General features: G+C 43.7%; 1 protein-coding gene across 2 annotated transcripts in view; it reads left to right on the top strand.

Moving 5' to 3' along the window:
• Positions 1 to 20,874, top strand: part of PARP4 (poly(ADP-ribose) polymerase family member 4) — a 96,142-nt gene that overhangs the window by 72,376 nt on the left and 2,892 nt on the right. Inside the window, exons 26-34 of one of the 2 annotated variants that reach the window (XM_055139995.1) lie at positions 852 to 1,022; positions 1,390 to 1,470; positions 3,003 to 3,083; positions 3,796 to 3,891; positions 5,161 to 5,451; positions 6,963 to 8,627; positions 11,905 to 12,004; positions 17,166 to 17,292; positions 19,157 to 19,503. In XM_055139995.1, the coding sequence (XP_054995970.1) occupies positions 852 to 1,022; positions 1,390 to 1,470; positions 3,003 to 3,083; positions 3,796 to 3,891; positions 5,161 to 5,451; positions 6,963 to 8,627; positions 11,905 to 12,004; positions 17,166 to 17,292; positions 19,157 to 19,304 (2,760 nt within the window). In that variant the 3' untranslated portion in view covers positions 19,305 to 19,503. Of the gene's footprint in view, positions 1 to 851; positions 1,023 to 1,389; positions 1,471 to 3,002; positions 3,084 to 3,795; positions 3,892 to 5,160; positions 5,452 to 6,962; positions 8,628 to 11,904; positions 12,005 to 17,165; positions 17,293 to 19,156; positions 19,504 to 20,874 lie in introns of those variants that run through there. The other variant, XM_055139998.1, reaches the window with a different exon arrangement.

Below are 20,874 nucleotides of genomic sequence, written 5' to 3'. Positions count from 1 at the left end.
TCTTCCTTTTTTAAGACTGAGCAATATTCCCCCATAATAGATATCATATTTTGTTTATTGATTCATTTGTCAGTAGACTTTTGAATTGTTTCCTTCTAATTCCTGTAAAGTAAACTCACACTTAGAATTGATTTGTGGCTTTGATTTACATTTACTGAATGATTAATAATATTGAACAATTCTTTCATATGCCATTAACCATCTGCATATCTTCTTTGGAGAGATGTATGTTCAAGTCCTTTGTAGAATTTTTATGACCGGAGTCTACATCCTTCCAAAGTATTTAGCAGGTTAACTATCAGTGAAATAATTTTAGGGCATTTTGTACATTTAAATGTGCTAACAGGACAGAGGAATAATATAGGAGTTAAGGTGCTTGTTTTGCATACTGCAGATCCCAGTTCACTCCCCAGCACCATGTATTAAGGTCCCCTGAGCACTGCCAGGATTGATCCTTGAGCACAGAGCCAGGTTTAAGCCCTGAGCACAACCACCAGGTGTGACCCCAAACCAGCAAAAACGCAAATAAATTATGTGCTACTGCTATTATTAAATTTTCCAATTGAGATATTTCTTGGGGACCAAAGAGATGGCTCAGTAGGTTGAACTCATGCAGAAGGTCGAGGTTCAATCTCCAGTTCCAAGTACTTCCAAGCACTGCAGAGAATGACCCAAAACAGCAACAGCAACAACAACAACAACAACATCTTTTTTTGGGAAAAATAATATCCTGTAGCAGAAAGAAAAGGAAAAAAAAACTCAAGTCCCACAGGCTAGAAGGGGGACTTGCTTAGTTTAGATGTTTAGTGACTGTTTTCTGGATTGGAAGAAAAGTGATTCCACTTTTCCAGATAGAAGCCCAGATCACCAGGTTCCACTCCCCAAGTTGTCACTCTGTCTCCATCAAATGGCAGCAGCTCAGCACTGGTGCCCCAGAGCCACTGCAGGCTCCTGCCCAGGTGCAGTCCCTGTTCCACAATGAGCGGCTCCTGGTCTACGGCTTCATCCCCCACTGCACACAGGTAAGTAGGTGCCTCAGAGCTGTGGGGCCCGTGGTGTGTTCCCCAATCTTCTTCTCTCTTGCCCATACCCATCATAGTATAGTCACAAATTTTCTCCTTCTGGGAATATAGTAGGTTTGATTTCCATTTATGAGCGAGGGTCACTGAAAGCATTGTGCTTAAACTGGCTGGAACAATAATACAGTAGATAGGATGTTGGCCTTGCATGGGACTGGCCTGGGTTGAATCTCTGGAACCTCATAAAGTCCCCAGAGCCTCTCCAGAGTGAACCCTGAGCATAGAGGCAAGAGTAAGTCCTAAGCATCATAGGGTTTGGCCTGAACCCCTTCATGATCTAATGGATTCTCCACCCCCATCTCTACTTCAGGCATGTCTGTGTGCATTAATCCATGAGAAAGAATTTTCTACTATGGTATCAACTACTGAACTGCAGAAAACAAAGGGAACGGTAAGATTCAAAGCTTCAAACTATGGGTGCATTTTTGGTAATTTACACTTTCCTGTTTTCATGATAAAACTCTGCAAAGCTGTGCAAACTTCCTTTCTCATGGTTGCTTTGCTATATTGACAGTCCAGTACGCATTATGACATGCAGGATTGTTAACGGGATGATCAAGGATATTTTTGTCACTGCAAAAGTGGGCTTCCTCCCCCTCGGGCTCTTGAGTGGTGTATGAAAATGCTGTGAAGATAGTTACCCAGTCAACAGCCTCAAGAAGGGAGTTTTGGATCCCTTCTGTCCTGTGTCCAGCATCACACTGGATCCCATTTGCTTTAATCCCCAAAGTCCATGTTGGTCTCTCACTGGTCATCTTTGAGGTTCACTGCTGGTTTCATTCTGGTCTGAGAGTCACTGGCACTCTCTGGCCTGTCACTGGAGCTCAATGACCCATGTCTCAAGGCCTGTGGCTCTGGTTTCTGTCCTCTTGGCTTCCTTTAATTTGCAGCCACTGCTGTGCACTGGTGGTGAGTGCTTTGGCATCCTGCAGTCAGCTGGGATGGGTATGTGGAGGCAGAGAGAGCAGCCCAGGCTGGAGAGATAGTACAGTAGGTAGGGCAAGTGTCTTGCACACAGCTTACCTAGATTCGATTCCTGGCACCCCATATGGTCCTCCGAGCCTTGCCAGGTGTGATCCCTGAGTGCAGAGCCAGGGGTAAGCCCTGAGCAATACTGGGTATACCCCAAAAACCCCTTCAAAATAATTTTTTAAAGAAATGGCCAAGTAGGGGATCTTCCTTTCATGACTTATTGTTTCCCGCCCTTAGCAACCCCATTATCTTTTTTAACTTGGAGGCCATTTTGTTTTCATTTTTTCAATTTTAAATTTTAGGCACCATGATTTATGAGACTGTTCATGATAGGGTTTCATGCATACAGTGCACCAGCCTCACAATCTCCACCAGACTGTCCACTTCCCTCCTCTACTGTCCCAGTGTCCCCACATCCTGTCTTACATCCCCTACCATGGTAACCTAAGTTCTGAAAACCAGTTCTTCCCACAAAAAAGGTACAAATGTTTGAAATGAACCAGAGAAAGAAGACAGTAGGTGGGGCACTTGCCTTGCATGCAGCCTACCCAGGCTTGATCCCTGGCACCCCATATGGTCCTCCACCCCCAGCAGGCATGATCTTTGAGCACAGGGCCAGGATTAAGCCCTGAGTACTGCTGGATATGGCCCCCCCACCAAAAAAGTTTGAAATGAATGGACAAAATGGCCTTTCATAGAAAAGACAAGACTGTAGGAAGAGCATGCAGCTGCCTGCTGGCTCAGGGTTGGAGGTGCTGCATAGCACGGGAGGACACTTCCACAGGGGATCTGTCTTTGTTTGGTGGTGGTCACATAATTATGCATCTGTTCAAATGTAAACCTAAATGCATGTTTCTCCTGTGTAATTTGCGCTTAACTTTAGAAAATGCTTTTCTGTGTAAGACTGATGAGAAGTCATTTGAATGTCTTTCCTTTCTTGCTGAAACACAGATGATCCACAAACTGACGGCACGGGCTCTGATCCGAGATTATGAAGATGGCATTCTCCACCAGGATGAGACCAGCCACCAGGTTCTCTCTTGCCATAGTAGACACCATTGTGCATTGTGGTTAATTCTTTTCCAGTGGATTCATTCAGGAAATATACTATAGGAGGAGAGTGTACTGGAGACTCAGCAGTGGGGGGACATCTATTCTGTGTTTTTCCATACCTGGGGCAGAGGGTATTCCAATATATGTTTGTTGAATGAATCAGCAAAAGAACAGGTGTCAGGGGATTCCTGAGAATTTGGTGTTATCAAAGAGAGCCCTGAGCAGCTTTGCTGTTAGACACATGGACTCGGAGAAGAGACGTTGCAGGTGTTAGGACTCCCATCATAATAGATGGACAAGCCCAGAGGGGATCTCTGAGTGCAGAGTCAGGCATAAGCCCTGAGCACTGCCAGGTGGGGAGAGAGAGAGAGAGGGAGAGAGGGGGGGGAGAGAAAGGGAGGAGAGAGAGAGAAAGAGGGAGAGCGAGGGAGGGAGGATGGGAGGGAGGGAGGGACGGAGGGAGGGAGGGACGGAGGGAGGGAAGGAGGGAGAAAGAGAAAGAGAAAGCTGGTACGAAGGCAGTGCATGAGCCCTTTTCTTTGTGACAGCTTATCACTGGATCCTAGTTTGCCAGGACTGTGAGGTCACTGGTCAGGGTGTTTAGACAGGATCAAATATGAATAATTACATGCTCTAATGTTCTTGTAAAGTACCTATAAAACAGAACCTAATTTTATTTATTTTCTCCTAGATGAAGAAGCAAAATTTAAAGTCTCTGATTATTAAACTCAGTAAAGAAAACACTCTCATAACACAGTTCACAAGCTTTGTGGCGGTTGAGAAGAGGGTAGGTGTTCTTCATTTACACCTGCCTCATATGTGTTTACTTATCAGAGGGCATGACTCAAGCAGGCTCAGTGATTCACGTACCATAGTTTTTATGTCATTGTGATTAATTAGCTACTTGCACATTTTAAGATTAAGGTATAATTTTATTACATTTTTGGCCTTTCTCATTGTATTCACCCAAGACCCAAAAATAATACAACAGAGCTGGATCTCCCTTTGAAGAGTCCTGTCCTCCATTGTAAGTGTGAGAGCAGAGTCAGGAGCAGTCGGCAGAGCCCTACCCAGGTTGTGCCCCATTCTGCAGTGCTCCTCTGTGGAGTGTGCTCATCTTTTCCCTAATTTCTTCTGACTTGTGGCCCAGGATGCAGGACACTCTCTCTCTCTCTTTTTTTTTTAAATGTAGGAGTACTGCTATTAGTACTGTCGGTCATTGATTAAGCTGATTGAATTGGGCATGAACTCCACATTACTTTTATTTTTTTAAATTGTATCACTGTGAGGTAGAGTTACAAAGCTTTCATGTTTAAGATTCAGCTATACAATGATGGAACACCCATCTCTCCAACAGTGCACATTTTCCACCACCCACATCCCAGTCCTCACCCTGCCTCTATGGCAGACAATTTCTCCAATACTCTCTAATTTGGGGCATCATGTTTTGCTTGAAATTTCCCACCAGCATTCAAACCTACCTGCCAGGGGCAGACTCTAGATAATTTATTCCTCATTGCTCATTTTGAATATCATGACAGCTTGCACAGCCACAATTGTAAATGTAAATTTCTACATTATAAATTAGTTGGGTTCCAGAGACATCTCTGTATGGCATTAATCCATTTTGGGATTCAACTGGGCACCTCTGGGCCTGGGCTCTTGGTACGCTAAGATGGCACCCGGAGGCAAATTATGAACATGACAGCCAGTCTACTGGGTGAGCAAGGACCCAGGGAGGGACAGCCTGGGTCCTCTGCTGCCATGCAGCCTAGAGATTTAGTCCTGGAATCCGCATACCTGGTCCTTACATATGGAAGCTCTTGATCATCTGGATTTCATCTGGAGTAGTTGGGGAGACTGCACCTGCTCCATCTGGGGTGCCCCAGTGAAATTGGCTTGGTATGGGACCTGGAGAGATCTCCAGCACTGTGGTGTCTTCCGGGATTTGTGACGCAGGACACTCTTGACACACTCCAAACCAAATGCTCACAAAGCTTTACAATATGTAGTCATCATTCATAGTTCTGATGTCTGTTTTTGTGATTCAATATAGGGTAGTGATGAATCATCTTCACCTAACATTCCAAATATTATGACCCTCATTGCTGAAGAAGATGTTGACTGTCTGCCATATATGAGCTGGCAGCAAGAGCAGCCAGAGTCCAATATGCTACATATTGGGGACCTTGTTCCTGAGGACCTTCTAGATTATGAAGATTTTCTCCTTCCGGATCTGAACGGTGACAGCTCAAGTTACCGGTCAAGGGAAGTTGAAGATCTTGATATGCTGTGCCAGGAGGAGCAATCAGAGGCCAGAGTGATAGAGGGAGTCATTGCTAAACAGGTACATTGATAATTTTTCTTTCATACTTTCAGATTCAAGGGGAACTCTGCTAAAATAGCAGCTTATTCCTTATATATGCTAAAGCTGTTGTCTTTCTGATAATGGAAAATATTTGTACATTTATAAAACTGTTATTATATTATGGGAAAGTTACCACATATAATCACCGCATACATCTGCCAAGTATGAGAATAGAGCAACTGTGCTTTTACTTCCTTCCTAGACAAGCAAACTGTCCCAAAGGCAATGAAGCCATTTCTCTAAGTGACATGACATCACCATGAAAGTAATGACAGCATTTTGATCTAATATTATCTTAATTCACCAGCATTACCTCTTATACCTTATTGCACTTGATAGTGTTGTCTTCATGACCAAAAACATAATAGAAAGTTGTAAATGTGACTTAAACAGAAATTGGAAAGCATAGTCATCAACAAAAGAAAAACACAGTGCTAATTATAAGCCTCTCAGGTATCCAGATTAGAAAAGTAAAATTGCTGAAATTTAGGAATTAAGAGATGAAGGGGATGGGACTGGAGCGATAGCACAGCGGGTAGGGTGTTTGCCTTGCATGCAGCCAACCCGGGTTCAAATCCCAGCATCCCATATGGTCCTCTGAGCACCACCAGGAGTAATTCCTGAGTACAAAGCCAGGAGTAACCCCTGTGCATCGCCGGGTGTGACCCAAAGATAAAAGAGATGAAGGGGAAAAGTTGCTGATTACAGGAATTCTGGGGAAATGTAATATGCAAAGCATTCATTACCTTTGCCCCATTTTTATTTTATTTGTTTTCATATCATAAGAAGGTAATCTATTATTATTATTATTATTAATTTATCATGAGATACACAGAAAGCTGTTCATGGTTGATTTTCAGTCATATAATATTCCAGCACCCATTCCTCCACCAGTGTACATTTCGCACCAATAATGTCCCCATTTTCCCTCCAGTTTTGTCCATTGTTAAATAACTATGTTAGTTAAGAATCTGCAGTACATTAGGTACCATTTACTTTGGTTCATGGTCATATTTAATATGAGATAGTAAATAACACAATGGCAAAATTAAACAATAGGACCAGGGAGATGGTTTAGCTGGGCTCACTTCCCTAATCATATAAGATCCTCTAAGTAGAAAGGAAGTTGCCACATGCTAACTAGTAAAGAGGGCACCACATCCAGTACCCTGCTCCCTGCCAAGAATGATCCCTAAGCACAGAGCCAGGAGTAAGCCCTGAGCTCAGCTGGTGGCCCCAAACCCATAATCCAAATCAATTAAAGAAATATTCCAAGACTTTAAGGATAAAAAGAAATGAAGATTTGATATATTTATCACTGATTATATTCAGTTCTCAGACTATAAAATGTGGTCTAATTGGCCTTGAATTAACTCTTTTCAGAGCTCTGGGTTGGGCAGTTATCTGGCACCTGGGAAAGCAGCTTGTGTTAGCTTGATTGTTGATTAATTTGTGTTTTCCTGCTCATTATTGTTTCCCCTCCTGGGCAGCCTCATTCAATGTCCCCTGAACAGGATGAAGACTTGCAATATCAAAGTGTGACTAAAAGGAAATATCTTTCATCGAAGTTGGAAGTTCCTGAATATTCCAACTTGATTAAGTTAGGATCTCAGCTGCCAGATTCTGAACTTGGAGGTGTGGACAAGGCTTTGGATTTAAGTCAGGTGGATTCACTTAAAGCCCTGGGACTCAAACGAAGAGCCAAGGAAGCCATGGCTATGCCTTCTTCACTTTGTTTCCCAAATCAGCTGATGGACGCTGCTTGTGTTGCCTTCTGTCCTCCTGTACCTGCTGCTCAGGAGCTCCACCTCGATTCTCCCAGCCCGCCCGCTGCTTTCCACCACTTCAGCTCTCCCACCCCCTCACAGCTGCATCCTCCCCCTACTGCCCCACTCTTCAGCTCTCCCGCCCCCCTAAGGCAAGCCTGTCCCCCTGCTCCCCCACTCTTCAGCTCTCCCATCTTCCAACAGCTGAATTCTCCCCCTGTACCCCGACTCTTCAGCTCTCCCGCTCCTCTAAGGCGAGCCTGTGCCCCTGCTCCCCCACTCTTCAGCTCTCCCACCCCCCAACAGCTGGATTCTCCCCCTGCCCTTCCACTCTTCAGCTCTCCCGCCCCCCCACAGCTGAATGCTCCCTCCGCTCCCTCACTTGTCAGCCCTCCTGGCCTCCCAGAGCATACAGGTTACCCTCCTCCCTGTCCCCCTGCTCCCCCACTCTTCAGCTCTCCCACCCCCCAACAGCTGTATTCTCCCCCTGCCCCCCCACTCTTCAGCTCTCCTGTTCCCCTAAGACAAGTCTGTCCCCCTGCTCTCCCACTGTTCAGCTCTCCTGTCCCCCCACAGCTAGATCCTCTCCCCATCCCCCAACAGCCCCCTTATAGCCCCTCACCAGTACCTTCTGTTACTGGTGCTCAGGCATTTGGTGCTCCTTATGGTGCCCTAGCTCCCATTCCTCTTGCTGGCTCTGCAGGGCCAGCTTCTCATTATGGTCCCCTCAAATCAGCTTCTACTGCTCCACACTTGCCATCTGGTCCTTCCTTCGCTGATGGCCCAGGGGCTGGTCCTCATGGCACTTCCCCACCATCGGTTCTTCCTGATGGTGCCCCATCTAGCCATGTCCTAGGTACTGGCAGTTCCACAGACCTTCATCACAGGCTGGATTCTTCTTCTGGCCTGTTTGGATCTGCTATGGGTTCTGCTGTTAATACCACTCTCAAACATATGCATAAGCAGAAAGCACTGCCCATGAGGCCTGCTCCTCCTGAAGTCCCCGCTGCTAGCGCCCTCCTTCCTTCTCTCAGCAATGTCCTTGGGGATAGCCCAGTTTTCTTTCCTTTTGGGATATCCTCTTCCAAAAAACCTCCTGGCCCTCCTACTTCAGATTCACAGCAAATGAGTGGGCAGACAGATAGCAAGGCAGCGCCAGATTCTCTCCAACATGATCTTCTAACTGCCACAAATAAGAAAAGTCATATGGAAACAGAAAATGATGGAGCACAAAGTAGACATCTTTTCAGAAAGAAGAGAAGGTCTTGGAAACCAAGTAGCTTTATTACTCCCTTGCTGGCAGATAAAGACCAGGAGGATATGTCCCACGCTTTCAAAAAAGTGAAGAATTTCTTGCCTTGGACTGAACTCTTCAATCTCCAAACTGAGGTATTTGTCTTATTTCTTATTTCTCTGCTTAGATGTGTATGTAATTTAGCATCAAATAGGAGATTACCATGAAGAGGTATGGCACGTCTGCCAGAATGGAAGCCTGCACGCTTCCTTCCCTGAGAATGGTCTGCTTTGGAAAGTTGCTCAGTGTCTGAGGAGATGGCTCAAGGGCTGGAGCACAGGCTTTATATGCAAGAGGCTGGGACTTGGGTACCTGCATCGCATTCCCCCAAGCCCTAGTTTTCTGGCCTAGGTTTTTGTTTGTTGGTTTGATTTGGTTTGGTTTGGGGACTATACCCGGCAATGCTCAGGGATTATTCCCTAGCTCTGCTCTTAGGAGTTACTCCTGGCAGTGCTTGGAGGACCATATGGGATGTCAGGAATTAAACCAGGTTAGCCACATGCAAGGCAAGAACCCTTCCTGCTGTACTGTGCTTTTCTGACTGAGTTTAGAAGTAGAAAAACACCAGTCATCACCAACCACAGCCAGGTGTGTCCCTCAAACAAAACAAAAAGTGAATTGAGCAAAATATTGTTCTTGGTGATGACTGGTGTTTATCTACTTCTAACTGCTAGGACCAGAAAAGCATAATGAATGTTTATGTTGAGATTTAGCATTCCTACATAGATCATAGGCTAAAACCTTAAATTTCCTGGGTTGTACAACTAAAATTTGTTTTTTTTTAATTTTTGAAATTTTATTGAATCACTGTGAGATAGTTACAAGCTCTCATGTTTGGGTTACAATCTCCCAATGATCAGACACCCATCCCTCCACCAGTGCACATTCCCCACCACCAATATCCCGGGTATACCCTCCCCTTTCCCACCCTCCCCCTGCCTCTATGGCAGACAATATTCTCCATATTCTCTCTCTACTTTTGGGCACTATAGCTTGCAACACAGACACTGAGAGGTCATCATGGTATACTGCAATTTGTATAGCTCATTCCCATTGTGAAGTAAGACACATGCAGTGTTAAGCATGTTCTAGAATATTTTCCATAGGACTTAGAACTGTTACACAAACAGGTGCTAAAGCCCATTATTTTGGTCATGAAGCCAACATACATCGTATAAATTTAGTTCCTGCACTAGCCTTGAAACTTGATTATCACATCTCTAGTTTAGTGAAGTGGAAAGGCAACTCCATTCCCTATAGAACTAAGGTTAAGTCATAGTCCTACCACTTTGTGATTTGGGCAAGTCAAATAATCTTTAGTTTCCTTATCCATATAATGGGGAGAATAAGGATTCTACCTCATACAGCATTTTGGCAGGCTAAACAAAATACTATCAGAGCTCAGTTTCCCTCCCATGAAAAAATGTGCAGGAAAACAGTGTGGCAAGAATTCTACCCAAGATCACTCCCTGTGTACCCTGAAGCCAGGCCCTCGGCATAAACCCAGCCTAGCTGTTCATGAGCTGTGACAGTGGGTGAGCTGTGCTGGCATTCTGCCAGAGTCCTCTCAGGCCAAGAAGGTGTAGTTGCTCTGAAAGGATTTGCTGGAAAGATAGAATAGACTGTGATTATTTTTCATGTTAGCTATAGATCTTGAACCTGTACCCTGCCTGTAATTTCTCCTTCCTCTGCTTGCTCTATGTATTTACCCTGCCTGTTTTCTTCAGAGCTGACCTGACCTCAGGCTTATACATGTTCTTATGTATAGGACAAAAATTGGCCTTAGCTTGGACAGGTGAGGGCAGCAGGCATAAGGAAATCAGTTTTTAAAGTATATTCAACGTAAAAATTTTATGGTTAGCAAGTGTGATTTTAATATTTAAATACTACAAAAGGCACTTTATTTTTTATTTCAATTTTATTTTATTTTTATAAAATTGTTCATGATCATTTATTACATTCAATATTCCAACACCAATCCCACCACCATTACACCTTCCCACCACCATTATTTCCAATTTTCCCAATCAAGCCTGCCCCAATAGCAAGCCCTAAATGATTTATTTTGTATTGATTTTCATGAATAATTTGTTAAAAATGATCAAAAAAGATTTCCTTAGAAATGTGAATATTGTTGTATCTCACCCTGGAGCAGTTAAACCCTTATGTAAGAGATTACTAACATGTAGTTACAGGTTAAGCCTTATTGTTATGTTATGTTAAGCTTTATGTTAATTGAGATTTGTTGCTTTCTACTTTACATCCCATCCAATGTGATGTGCTACTCCTGGTATATCAGTAATATAGAGTATGAGATGTCACTCCAAGAATTCTAAAATTTTGAATGGGTGATACAGCTGAAGTTAAGTTTTTAACTGGATGGTGACTTTGAGGTCTGGAAGCATCTCTGCAGCTTGTTAATCTCTTTTGAGATATACGATTCTCTGGATCATGGCCGGTTAACGAGTTTATATGGCACCAGAGGCAGTTCATGGGCATGACTGCCAGGCTCCCAGGAGAACAGGGTGATGGGGGAGGTTGCCCATCCCTGATTCCATGAGACCCTGGAGATTTCAGTCACAAAAGCTGTATATCTGAGTTTTTCAGCATATTCATTCTTGGATGAGGCTCCTCCCAAGCCTGTGAAGTCCTACATGAGCACAGTAGTGATTGGGTTATGGAGGTTTTGGGTTGCCACGGCTTTGTTCGTGTGGGTGTTGGGCTCCCTCACCCCTCTCCGGGGTACTCCAGATAAGACTTAGCATGACCCAGGGTCTGGAGGCATCTCTGCAGCTTGTTGATCTTTTTGGAAGTTCTTATGAGTCCTTTTTGGCACTTTAAATTTCTTTGCACACAAAAAAAATCACACTACTTAAAAGTTTGGAAAAAACTTGGATCAGATCCTTGTTGCAAGGGAGAAATAGAACATGCCATGTTTTTTTTTTTAATTTTTTTTTTTTTGCTTTTTTGGGTCACCCCTGGCGATTCACAGGGGTTACTCCTGGCTCTGCACTCAGGAATTACTCCTGGCGGTGCTCAGGGGACTATATGGGATGCTGGGATTCGAACCCAGGTCGGCCGCGTGCAAGGCAAACGCCCTACCCTCTGTGCTATCACTCCAGCCCCAGAACATGCCATGTTTTAACATACATACACACAAGCCTTGTTCCAGACTTCTTAAAGTGTCATGAGATACTTGGTGTTCACAGTACTTGAAAGTCCTGAATTGTCATGTCTCAAAAATGGGAGAAAGCTAAGAGTGTTAGAAATATCTTAATAAGCTGAAATACAAATGTACAATATTCACTGTATAGTTTTTATATGTGTAAAATTTCAACAATGTAGGTTAAATGTATTTTCTTAATCTCATAGGATGGCTTCTGGAAACTAACACCAGAATTAGGGGTTCTATTAGGCCTTAATACAAGTATTTTAAGCAGCTTTCTGGACAAAAAAGGCATTCGATCTCTAGGTAAGTCACTAGTTTTCTATTTACTAAATGGCTTGTTCCTAATTGTTTTAATTTTTTGGATCAGTTATTTGTAAATATAATATTAATTAACCAGCAGAAAGAGGGATTTATTTTTAATTATATCTTTTTCACCAATTAAGGTATTACTTGTGCATACTTATTAAGATGACAATATGCCTTTTTCTGTAAGTTTATTGTCATGGCAACTATTTTGACTATCAACTTGTTGCCTTAGTAGGAAAGGCTGCTATTAAAATACCTGAACTTGGGGCTGAGAGATAGTACAGCAGGGGAGGTGTTTGCCTTGCATGTGGCTGTAAAAAATTACAAAGATGTGAGATCGGGAGTGGGAGATGATATGTGTGTTGTGTTGTTCTCTCAGGGCAGTTCTCTCTCGCACGCGCCTTGAGCCACTGTGTATGGACCAGATCTGGATGGCTCCTCCTTGTGCTCTGCTTCTGTGTGTGCTGCTGTGCTCTCTTCTGTCTGTCTCTCTATCTGTCTCTGTCTCTGTAGTCTCTCCTCTGGTCTCTTCCGACCTCTCTCTGTCTCTGCTTCTGTATCTTCTCTCCGCTTCTGTGTCTTCTCCTTGCTTCTGTCTTGCCTCTGTCCTCTCCTTGCTGTGTCTTCTTCTGTCTGTATTGTCTCTCTCTCTCTCTTCCCCCACAGTCTTAGTTTATATAGCAATCACATAGGGCAGTAACACAAAGGTGGGTTGAACATTAACAAATCAACAAAAAGGGGTAGAACCATTTCTCCAGGAGATTAACAAAATCTCATCTAAGGAGATAACTCCAGAGATCTGCTCAAGGGTGGGGTCCAAACAAGGGTGTGTCGAGGTGTGTCCCTTTCTTCCTTCCTCAGCTAGTAATCCACTTAAATAATTGTAGTAAATCTACTTCAAATATTTCTAGCAATGTCATTCTGTATGAGCACAGTAAGAGATGTATCAAACTTAAAGTTTGGTTCTTTCTGAGGACATCTCATTATATTTTCTAGACTACAGTCCTCAGGTCAGGTTAATCTTCCTAACCCCAGCAGGGTCCTAGTCTTGTCTTTACTTGTGGATCATGACAGCATTTGTCTATAACCATGCTTTCAACATATAGTTGAGTATTGTGGTGCTTTGGCCTGGCCCATTTTGATGCCAGGGTAGCTCAGAGCTTGCCCTGGGTCCATTCCATCCCTTGTCAGGACCCTGCTTTTGGGATGCTAGGAACTAAGGGGAACTGAGTCAAGAAAGCAGATGCCCAGGAGTAAATATTATTGGAGTCAATTAGCTCCCAAGTTACAAAGCATAATATTAACTGTCTTCATGTGTCCATACAGAAAGGCCATTGCTTTAAGGTAAACTAAGTTCCCTGCAGCAAGGCTAAAAGGACAAACCCCATGTTATCCCACCTGCGTTGGTCCCTGGCACTCTGTATGGTCCCTGGAGCCCCACCAGAAGTGATCCTTGAGTGCAGAGTCTGAGCATTGTCAGATGTGGCCCTCCCAAACCAAAAAACCAAACTTTTAATAACTTAATTAGAAGTGAATTTCTTATATCTGTAATAGTCAAATATCAACCAGAAAAGAAGTTCCAATCCACATATTTATTTACAGACCCAGGAACCTGCCTTAATGTGGTGGTGTTGCCAACACAAGTTATTAAAAGTACCCTGGTGGAAGCCAGAAAGACTGGACTAGAGTTAGATGCTTGCCTCGCTGTGGTTAGCCCCAGTTCAGTCCCCTACACCACATGTGGTCCCCTGAGCACCATTAGGAATCTCTCCCAAACACAGAACCAGAAACAGCCTATGAGCATCACCAAGATAATTAGGAAGGAAATTAAAAAGGACCCAAGTGCTAAAATTTTTCTGGAACTAAAGAAGGAAATCATGATAAATAAAAACAGATTTTTTAAAGATTGATAAAACAATGTTGGCCGTTGATGGGATTACACGCTGCCAGGGGCAGTTTGTGGGTGTGCTGCCTAGCTACTGGAAAATAGGGGATCTGGGTGGAAGAGGCCTAGGCCTGATCCAAGCAGGCTTGGAGATCTCAGTCCCGGGTCCCGCACACCTGGGTTTCTCTGCCGGTTCCTTCATGTGTGAGGCTTCATGGCCGCTTGACCTCTTATAGCCTGGTTCTCCCTCAGAGAAACTGGCAAGCTACCGACAGCTTCCTTCCGGCACGGGAGAGCCTGGCAAGCTCCCCGTGGGATGGGTGTTTGATCATATCATATGCCAAATACAGTAACAGTGATGGGTCTCATTATCCTGACCCCAAAAGAGCCTGTAATGCAGCACCGTTCGGAAGGACAAGTAAAGAGAGGCTGCTAAAATCTCAGGGCTAGAGACAGAGAAGGTTCAGCCAGCACGCCTTCTACAGATGGAGTTCCGGTGACACTGAGCTTCTACTAACATGGCTTCGGTATGTGGGACTGGGACATCTCTCCAAAATGCATGGGGGCACTGGAACAGGGCGACGCCAGCCCAGTCTCCAGCCTGCCCCTGCTGCCAGAAGTCACGTCCTCAACCCGCCCTCGGTGCCATTTTGCCGCAAGAGTCAGCAGTAAGAATCCGGGCCAGTGGCACCGCAAGCCAGAGAATGCTCCGGACCCCAGACTGGCCAACAACACAACACCAGGGCACCAGATGGAGAAGGTGCAGAGTCCCCGCCTTCTCCAGATGGAGTCCTGGCGACACTGAGCTTCTACTAACGCAGCTCCGGTATGTGGGACTGGGATATCTCTCCAAACCACAAGTCCGCGTAAGACCTTTCCTGATATTCAAAGAAAACGCTCAGGAACGGCTCCACCACCCCTGAGTAGCCATTATACCAGAGGCACAGAAACCCAGCAGCTGCTGGCAGCTACACTCGTGGACTTTGAACTAAACTATGGTCCCATGCAGCCCCGGGAGGGAAAGAGTTTTTGTCCTCGTCCTTTTCCCCTCTCGGCAGCATGGTGACTGCCACTGTTTAGTGCCAATTGGACAGAAAGGTAGGAACTTGCAATGATGGGACGCATGGGAAATCTCACAATGGGGTTGGGGCAGAACTGGCCTTGCTTTCTGCCCAAATGAGACCCCAAGCGGCCTCCCACGAACAGCACCCCCAATCGAGAACAACCATGATCCCAGAGGCACACAAACCAATCTCGGAATGCAGCAGCTGCTGGCAGAAATACCTCTGGACTTAATATCAGAATCCCAAAACTGGGTGGCCACTTTCACTACCATACAACATCATATGCTCATTGTTATCTACAATAGACAACATACGATCTAATGATGCCATTCCGACAGGTCTAGCTGTTGGGGGGGAAACTCCAAATAATGATAGTGAGTTTTCTGTCAAAAATTGAATGTTATCAAGTCAATGAGACAGTAAAGTGAAAATCACCTGCCACACAGGCAGAGAGGGAGAGGGAGGGGGGGTCTCTGCGGTTTTTGGTGGTGGAACATGTGCATTGGTGAAGGGATGAGTGTTTGATCATTGTATGACTGAGACTTGATCCTGAAAGCCCTGTAACTTTTCTCACGGTGTCTCAATTAAAAAGCATAAAATTTAAAAAAATAATAATAAAAAATAAATAAAATCTCAGGGCTAGGACGAATGGAGACATTACTGGGCCTGCTCGAACAAACTGATGATCAACAGGATGATAGTGATAGTGATAGTGATAAAACAATAAATCCTGGGGTCGGAGGCTTACCTTGCACACTGCTAACCCAGGATTGATCCTTGGTTTCCCATATAGTCCCCTGAGCAGCACCAGGGATAATTCCTGAGTGCAAAGCCTCAGGATGTAGTCCTCAAACCAAAATAAATAAATAAAAAATCCTGTTTATCTGGACATAACTATTATAAGTCAAGAAATAAAATCTGTGCATAAGTGGATTGACTAAGGCTGCACATTTGACCTTAGAAAGATAAAAGAACAGAAAAGTTCAGAGGTGGCTGGATGTGGCCGTGTGTGTGGAAATTGACGATATCTTTTGTGGAAAGTTATAGGTTTTGATTTTCTGAGTTAGTACCTAGGGAGGAGTAATTTCAGCTTGGGTCTAGAAATTCAACTCAGCAATACTGATCATGAAAAGTAACAATATGCTCAGTACAGTCATATCAATTGATTACAAATGGATTAGTATGTTTTTATGTGCATTTGTGTGTATGTGCATGTGCACATGTATTATTATAGCAGGCATCAAGGGAAGTGATCTGTGGATAGAATTCATTTTTCTGACAACTATGAGGATAATATAATAGGCTTATGTTCCAATCGTCCTCATTTTTTTCTTTAAACATCATATTTAAACATTTAATGGGCCAGAGAGATAGCACAGGGGTAGGGCACTTGCCTTGCATGCAGCTGACCAGGGTCCAGTCCCCGGCACTGAGTATGTGCCTGAATCATCTTGGCACAGAGAGGAGTAACTCCTAAGCACCACCAGATGTGGCCCAAAAGCCAAACAGGAAATTTTTAAAAAAGCGACAATCTAATAACTGAGGATCTTGAGACCTGGAAAAATGTTATAATGTTTTATGATATCTATCTAATGTACTATAGTTTTTTTTCTCTTTTGGTTGTTTTTGATGGTACTCAGGAGTTACTCCCGGCTCTGCACTTAGGAATCACTGCTGGCGGTGTTTGAGGGACCATAAGGGATACTGGGGATCGAACCCTGGTCGACTGCAGCAAGACAAATGCCAACTCACTTTACTATCACTCCTGCCCCTAATGTATTATAGTTTATTATAATTTTCTTTTTTCCTTTTTTTGAGGTGGTAGTACGTAGGGGCATTTCCAGACTCTGCTTACATGTTGCTCCTCACAGTGCTCAGGGGACCATGCAGTGCTGGGAATCAAACCCAAACCTCAGTTTGCAAAGCATGCTCTCTAGCCCACCCAGCTCTTTCTGTAGCCTGATCATTCCTTTTCCTTTCTCTCAGTAGCATGCCTACTGCTTTTAGGGGAAGCTTGCAGCTGGCTGGTTGTGTGCCTGGCCCTGCTGGTCAGGGCTGGCCTGGGCCTCCAGCAAGCAACATGACTGCGCACACCACTTGAGCTCTCTCCCGGGTCCCACCTAGTCATTTCCTAGCAGGATGATTATAAATGGTCACTGTTAGAATTGCAGTTCCCAATAAATGTGGGTTTTTTTTTTTTCACTGTTAGGTATAAAAGGAAGAGAGTGTCTGTTGGACCTGATCGCCACTTTTCTCGTGCTGCAGTTTCTTTGCCTCGCCATGGAGCAGGAGGGAATCAGATCACTGATGAAACTGAATGACGCTTCTCTTTTCGGGTAACTTGTACTATAGTATTGAAAAACTCATAAAAAAAATGAGTTGTACCATTCTTGTACCATTTCTTAAGTAAACCTCCCAAAGGGCTCCAGACACCATACAGCCAGTGCTCTTCTAGAGGAATCAGAGGAAATTGCCTAGTTTTTGCCTCTTGGGTTGCTCAAGAAATGGGCCTGAGAGTTTAGTCAGAGCCTTCAGAGGAGCCCAGATTGTGTCCTAAGTTCGTGCCTTTCCACTATAGTATATTGATGCTGTGTGATTTCTGGTTTTTGTTTGTTCTACACCTGGCAGTGTTGCAGGGGTTACTCCTGGTGGGGCTTAGGAATCAGATGGGATGCTCGGGATTGAACCCAGCTTGGCCACATGCAAGGCAAGCGCCCTACCCACTGGACTATTGCTCCTACCCCTCTGAGGTTGTTTTTTGGGGGTTTTGTTTGTTTTAGATGTTGGGGCCAGACATGTTCTCTCAACAACTCCAGGGCCTGGAATAAGAATACAAAGGAAACCCACGTTCAGGCATTTTTGTTGAAATATTTAAAGGTTTATATCAAACCATCAAATAACATCCTAAAGAAAATATATTCTAAAGTATTTACTTGACAAATATAACTTCATTTGCACCTGAAAGCTCAGATTCAAATTTATAATTTTTTTCTTTTCTCTTTTTTATTTTAAATTTTTTGGGGGAAGGGGTACACCCAGCAATGGGATGCTGGAGTTCGAGCCAGGGTCCACTGCAGCATCGTGCGAGGCTCACTCCTGTACTGTCTTTTTAGCCAACTTTGAAGTTTTTATCTGGTGCATACTTTTTCTATGCAAGTTTTTATGTGATAGAATCAAATCTGAGTCAGTTTCATGGAAGAGTCTCAGGTATTCTGCAGGTAACCAATAGAATTGAGTGTAGGTAGTATTGTAGAAATTAAAGAAAAATTGAAGTCTAGAAAGTCTAGTTTGTAAAATTCTTGAGTTTGTTCTTAAAGAAATGTATAAAATTTAGATCAAGAAGAATGGGAAGAGCGGCCTGAAAGATAGTACTGGTGTAAGGTATGCCTTGCGTGCAGCTGACCCTGGTTCAAATCCTATGCACTACATATGGTCCTCTAAGCACCCAGGAGTGGTCCCTGAGCACAGAGCCAGGAGTAAACCCTCAGCACTGCCAGTATGGTCCAAAAACCAACCAACCAAACAAAAAAACAAAACCAAAAATAAATAGAAAGGGATTTTTCTTTTTCTTTTTGGGTTACACCTGGTGATGCTCAGGGGTTACTCTGGACGGTGCTCAGGGGACCATATGGGATGCTGGAGATCGAACCTGGGTCGACTGTGTGCAAGGGAAATGCCCTATCCTCAGTACTAGTGCTCTGGCCCCTGGAAAGAGGATCTTAATAAATATATAGAGAGAGAATTGAAGAAGCTTGCATTGCCCTGAGAGTATCAAGGAAATCAGAAAAGCTAAAAAAAAAAAAAAGCTGAAAGTGGGGACAGAGCAACTATAGAGCAGGTAGGATGTTTGCTTTTACGTGGCTGACCCAGGTTCAGTCCCCAGCATCCCATATGGTCCCCTGTACATGATCAGGAATAATCCCTGAGCATAGAGCTGGGAGTGATGCACAAACAAAACAGAAAGCTGGGAGTATTAGAATATGTTTTACCCACCAAGTACACTTGAAAATGTATCACATGTGTTCAAAGCACCACATTGTTATTATAAGAACTTCCATAAAATGTGAAAGAGAATGGTGCTTATTAAACAGTTCAACGTTTGAATGAATTTCTTTGATGTAATGTGCTTGCTTTGGGACCACATTACATGGCATATATAGTTATATTCTAAAATTGATGGAAACTTTTTTAAAAATCTAGGCATATTCCTTGGGCATTTAAGAAAATCAAGAAAGCAAGTGAATGGGTAAGAAAAACTGAAGGACAGTATCCATCTATCTGCCAACGACTTGAGCTGGGTAAAGATTGGGACTTAGCCACCAAACAACTACTGGAATCCAACCCATAAGCACCGCTTTGCCTCATCACACTTCAGTCAAGTCTTAATCAAATGAAGCTGTATTTTATACTTTCATCATGTTTCAATGTATTAAATAATCAAACATTGATACCTATCATGAAATTATGATTTGATTTAATTTAGCAAGTCACCCTAAAATAATAATAGAGCTATTTTAATGCATGAATAAACAATAAATTTTAAGTGACAGCACTGTGGATTCTTTTAATTTTGAATAATTTACTTTTCTGTATTGGGGCTCAAACTCAGGGCCCCACACACTTTCTCACTGAGTCATATATCCCTCCCTGTTTTTAAATATTCCAAGTGATGAGAGCTCTTTGGTGGTCCTAGCTCACTTCCCTCTCCCCTTTTAGAGACCTACTAGAAAACTGAGTGGGAAGCATTAGACAAATGGGGAGAAATCATCACACTTTTTTTTTTTTAATTTAAATTTTATTGAATCACCATGTGGAGGGTTACATAGTTCTCAGGATTGTCAGTTATACAATACTCAAACACCCTTCCCTTCACCCATGCCCATATTCCATCACCAACCACCCCATTATACCTCCCGCCCCCTCCCGCCCCCCCAGTCTCCGCCCTTGTAAGTGTAAAGTTTCACTTCGTTTACGCTTTATCTTGGTTACAGTCCATGTTTCAACACATAACTCACTATTGTTGCTAGGGTTTCCCCCCAAAAAAGAAAAGACAGTCCCACTGTCAAGGAAGCATTTGATGGCTCTCCATTGCTGAGAATGTAGAGATATTAAGTCCAGCTGTTTGTTACATAACTTTTCTATTTTTTTCCCCCCTCGTCCCGCGCCACCGAGATCACGCCTGTTTAGTAATCACCACGCTGCCTGACAAAGGGAAAACAAACCAAAAAAGATGGTTATTTCCCGTCATCAGCCGGCGTGGGGCTCTGGCTTAGTTGATAGCCTAGTAGAATGTCTGCAAGCAGTTTCTGGAACCAAAGGTAATACGCTGGTATCGGCCTCGGCTCGAGATTCCACCAGCGTCCCGCTGTTCCAAGTACATAATAATTTATTCCCTTGTATCCCATTCCCACGCCACCAGGTCCGTGTCAGCTTAATGGACATCATACTATGGTTAATGCCACGCCGCGTTTCTTCCCGAGAAAGAAGGATATTTCTTAGCCGGCGTGGGGATATGGCTTAGTTCAGTCTATAGAGATGGCTACCACTTTGGTAGCCTTCAATATTTCAGCAAAAGACTTACTATTCTTGTTAGGATTTCCCACCAAAGTCCGACCCATTAAGAAGGAACCATTTCATATTGGTGATGATTAAATGACAATAGGTTGCGCAGCCATGGCAGTGGCCTCGAGGCTTTGAATTTCTGTATAAAGTCCAGGGAAAGTACAGCCAGAAATTACACATCGCTACAAACTTTAACCCTATTATGGTCCCCCCAAAGTCCAACCCATTACAAAGGAACCATTTCATATTGCTGATGATTAGATGACATTAGGCTGCCGAGGCCTCGCGGTTTTGGGTTTCTATATAAAGTCCAGGGAAAATTCTGCCTAAAATTCTATCGTTACAATCTTTTACCC

This window comes from Sorex araneus, chromosome 1 (assembly GCF_027595985.1).
Source record: "Sorex araneus isolate mSorAra2 chromosome 1, mSorAra2.pri, whole genome shotgun sequence".
NCBI classification, from domain to species: domain Eukaryota; kingdom Metazoa; phylum Chordata; class Mammalia; order Eulipotyphla; family Soricidae; genus Sorex; species Sorex araneus.
Note: the sequence above shows the minus strand (reverse complement) of the source record. Positions and strands in the feature narration are given on the sequence as shown.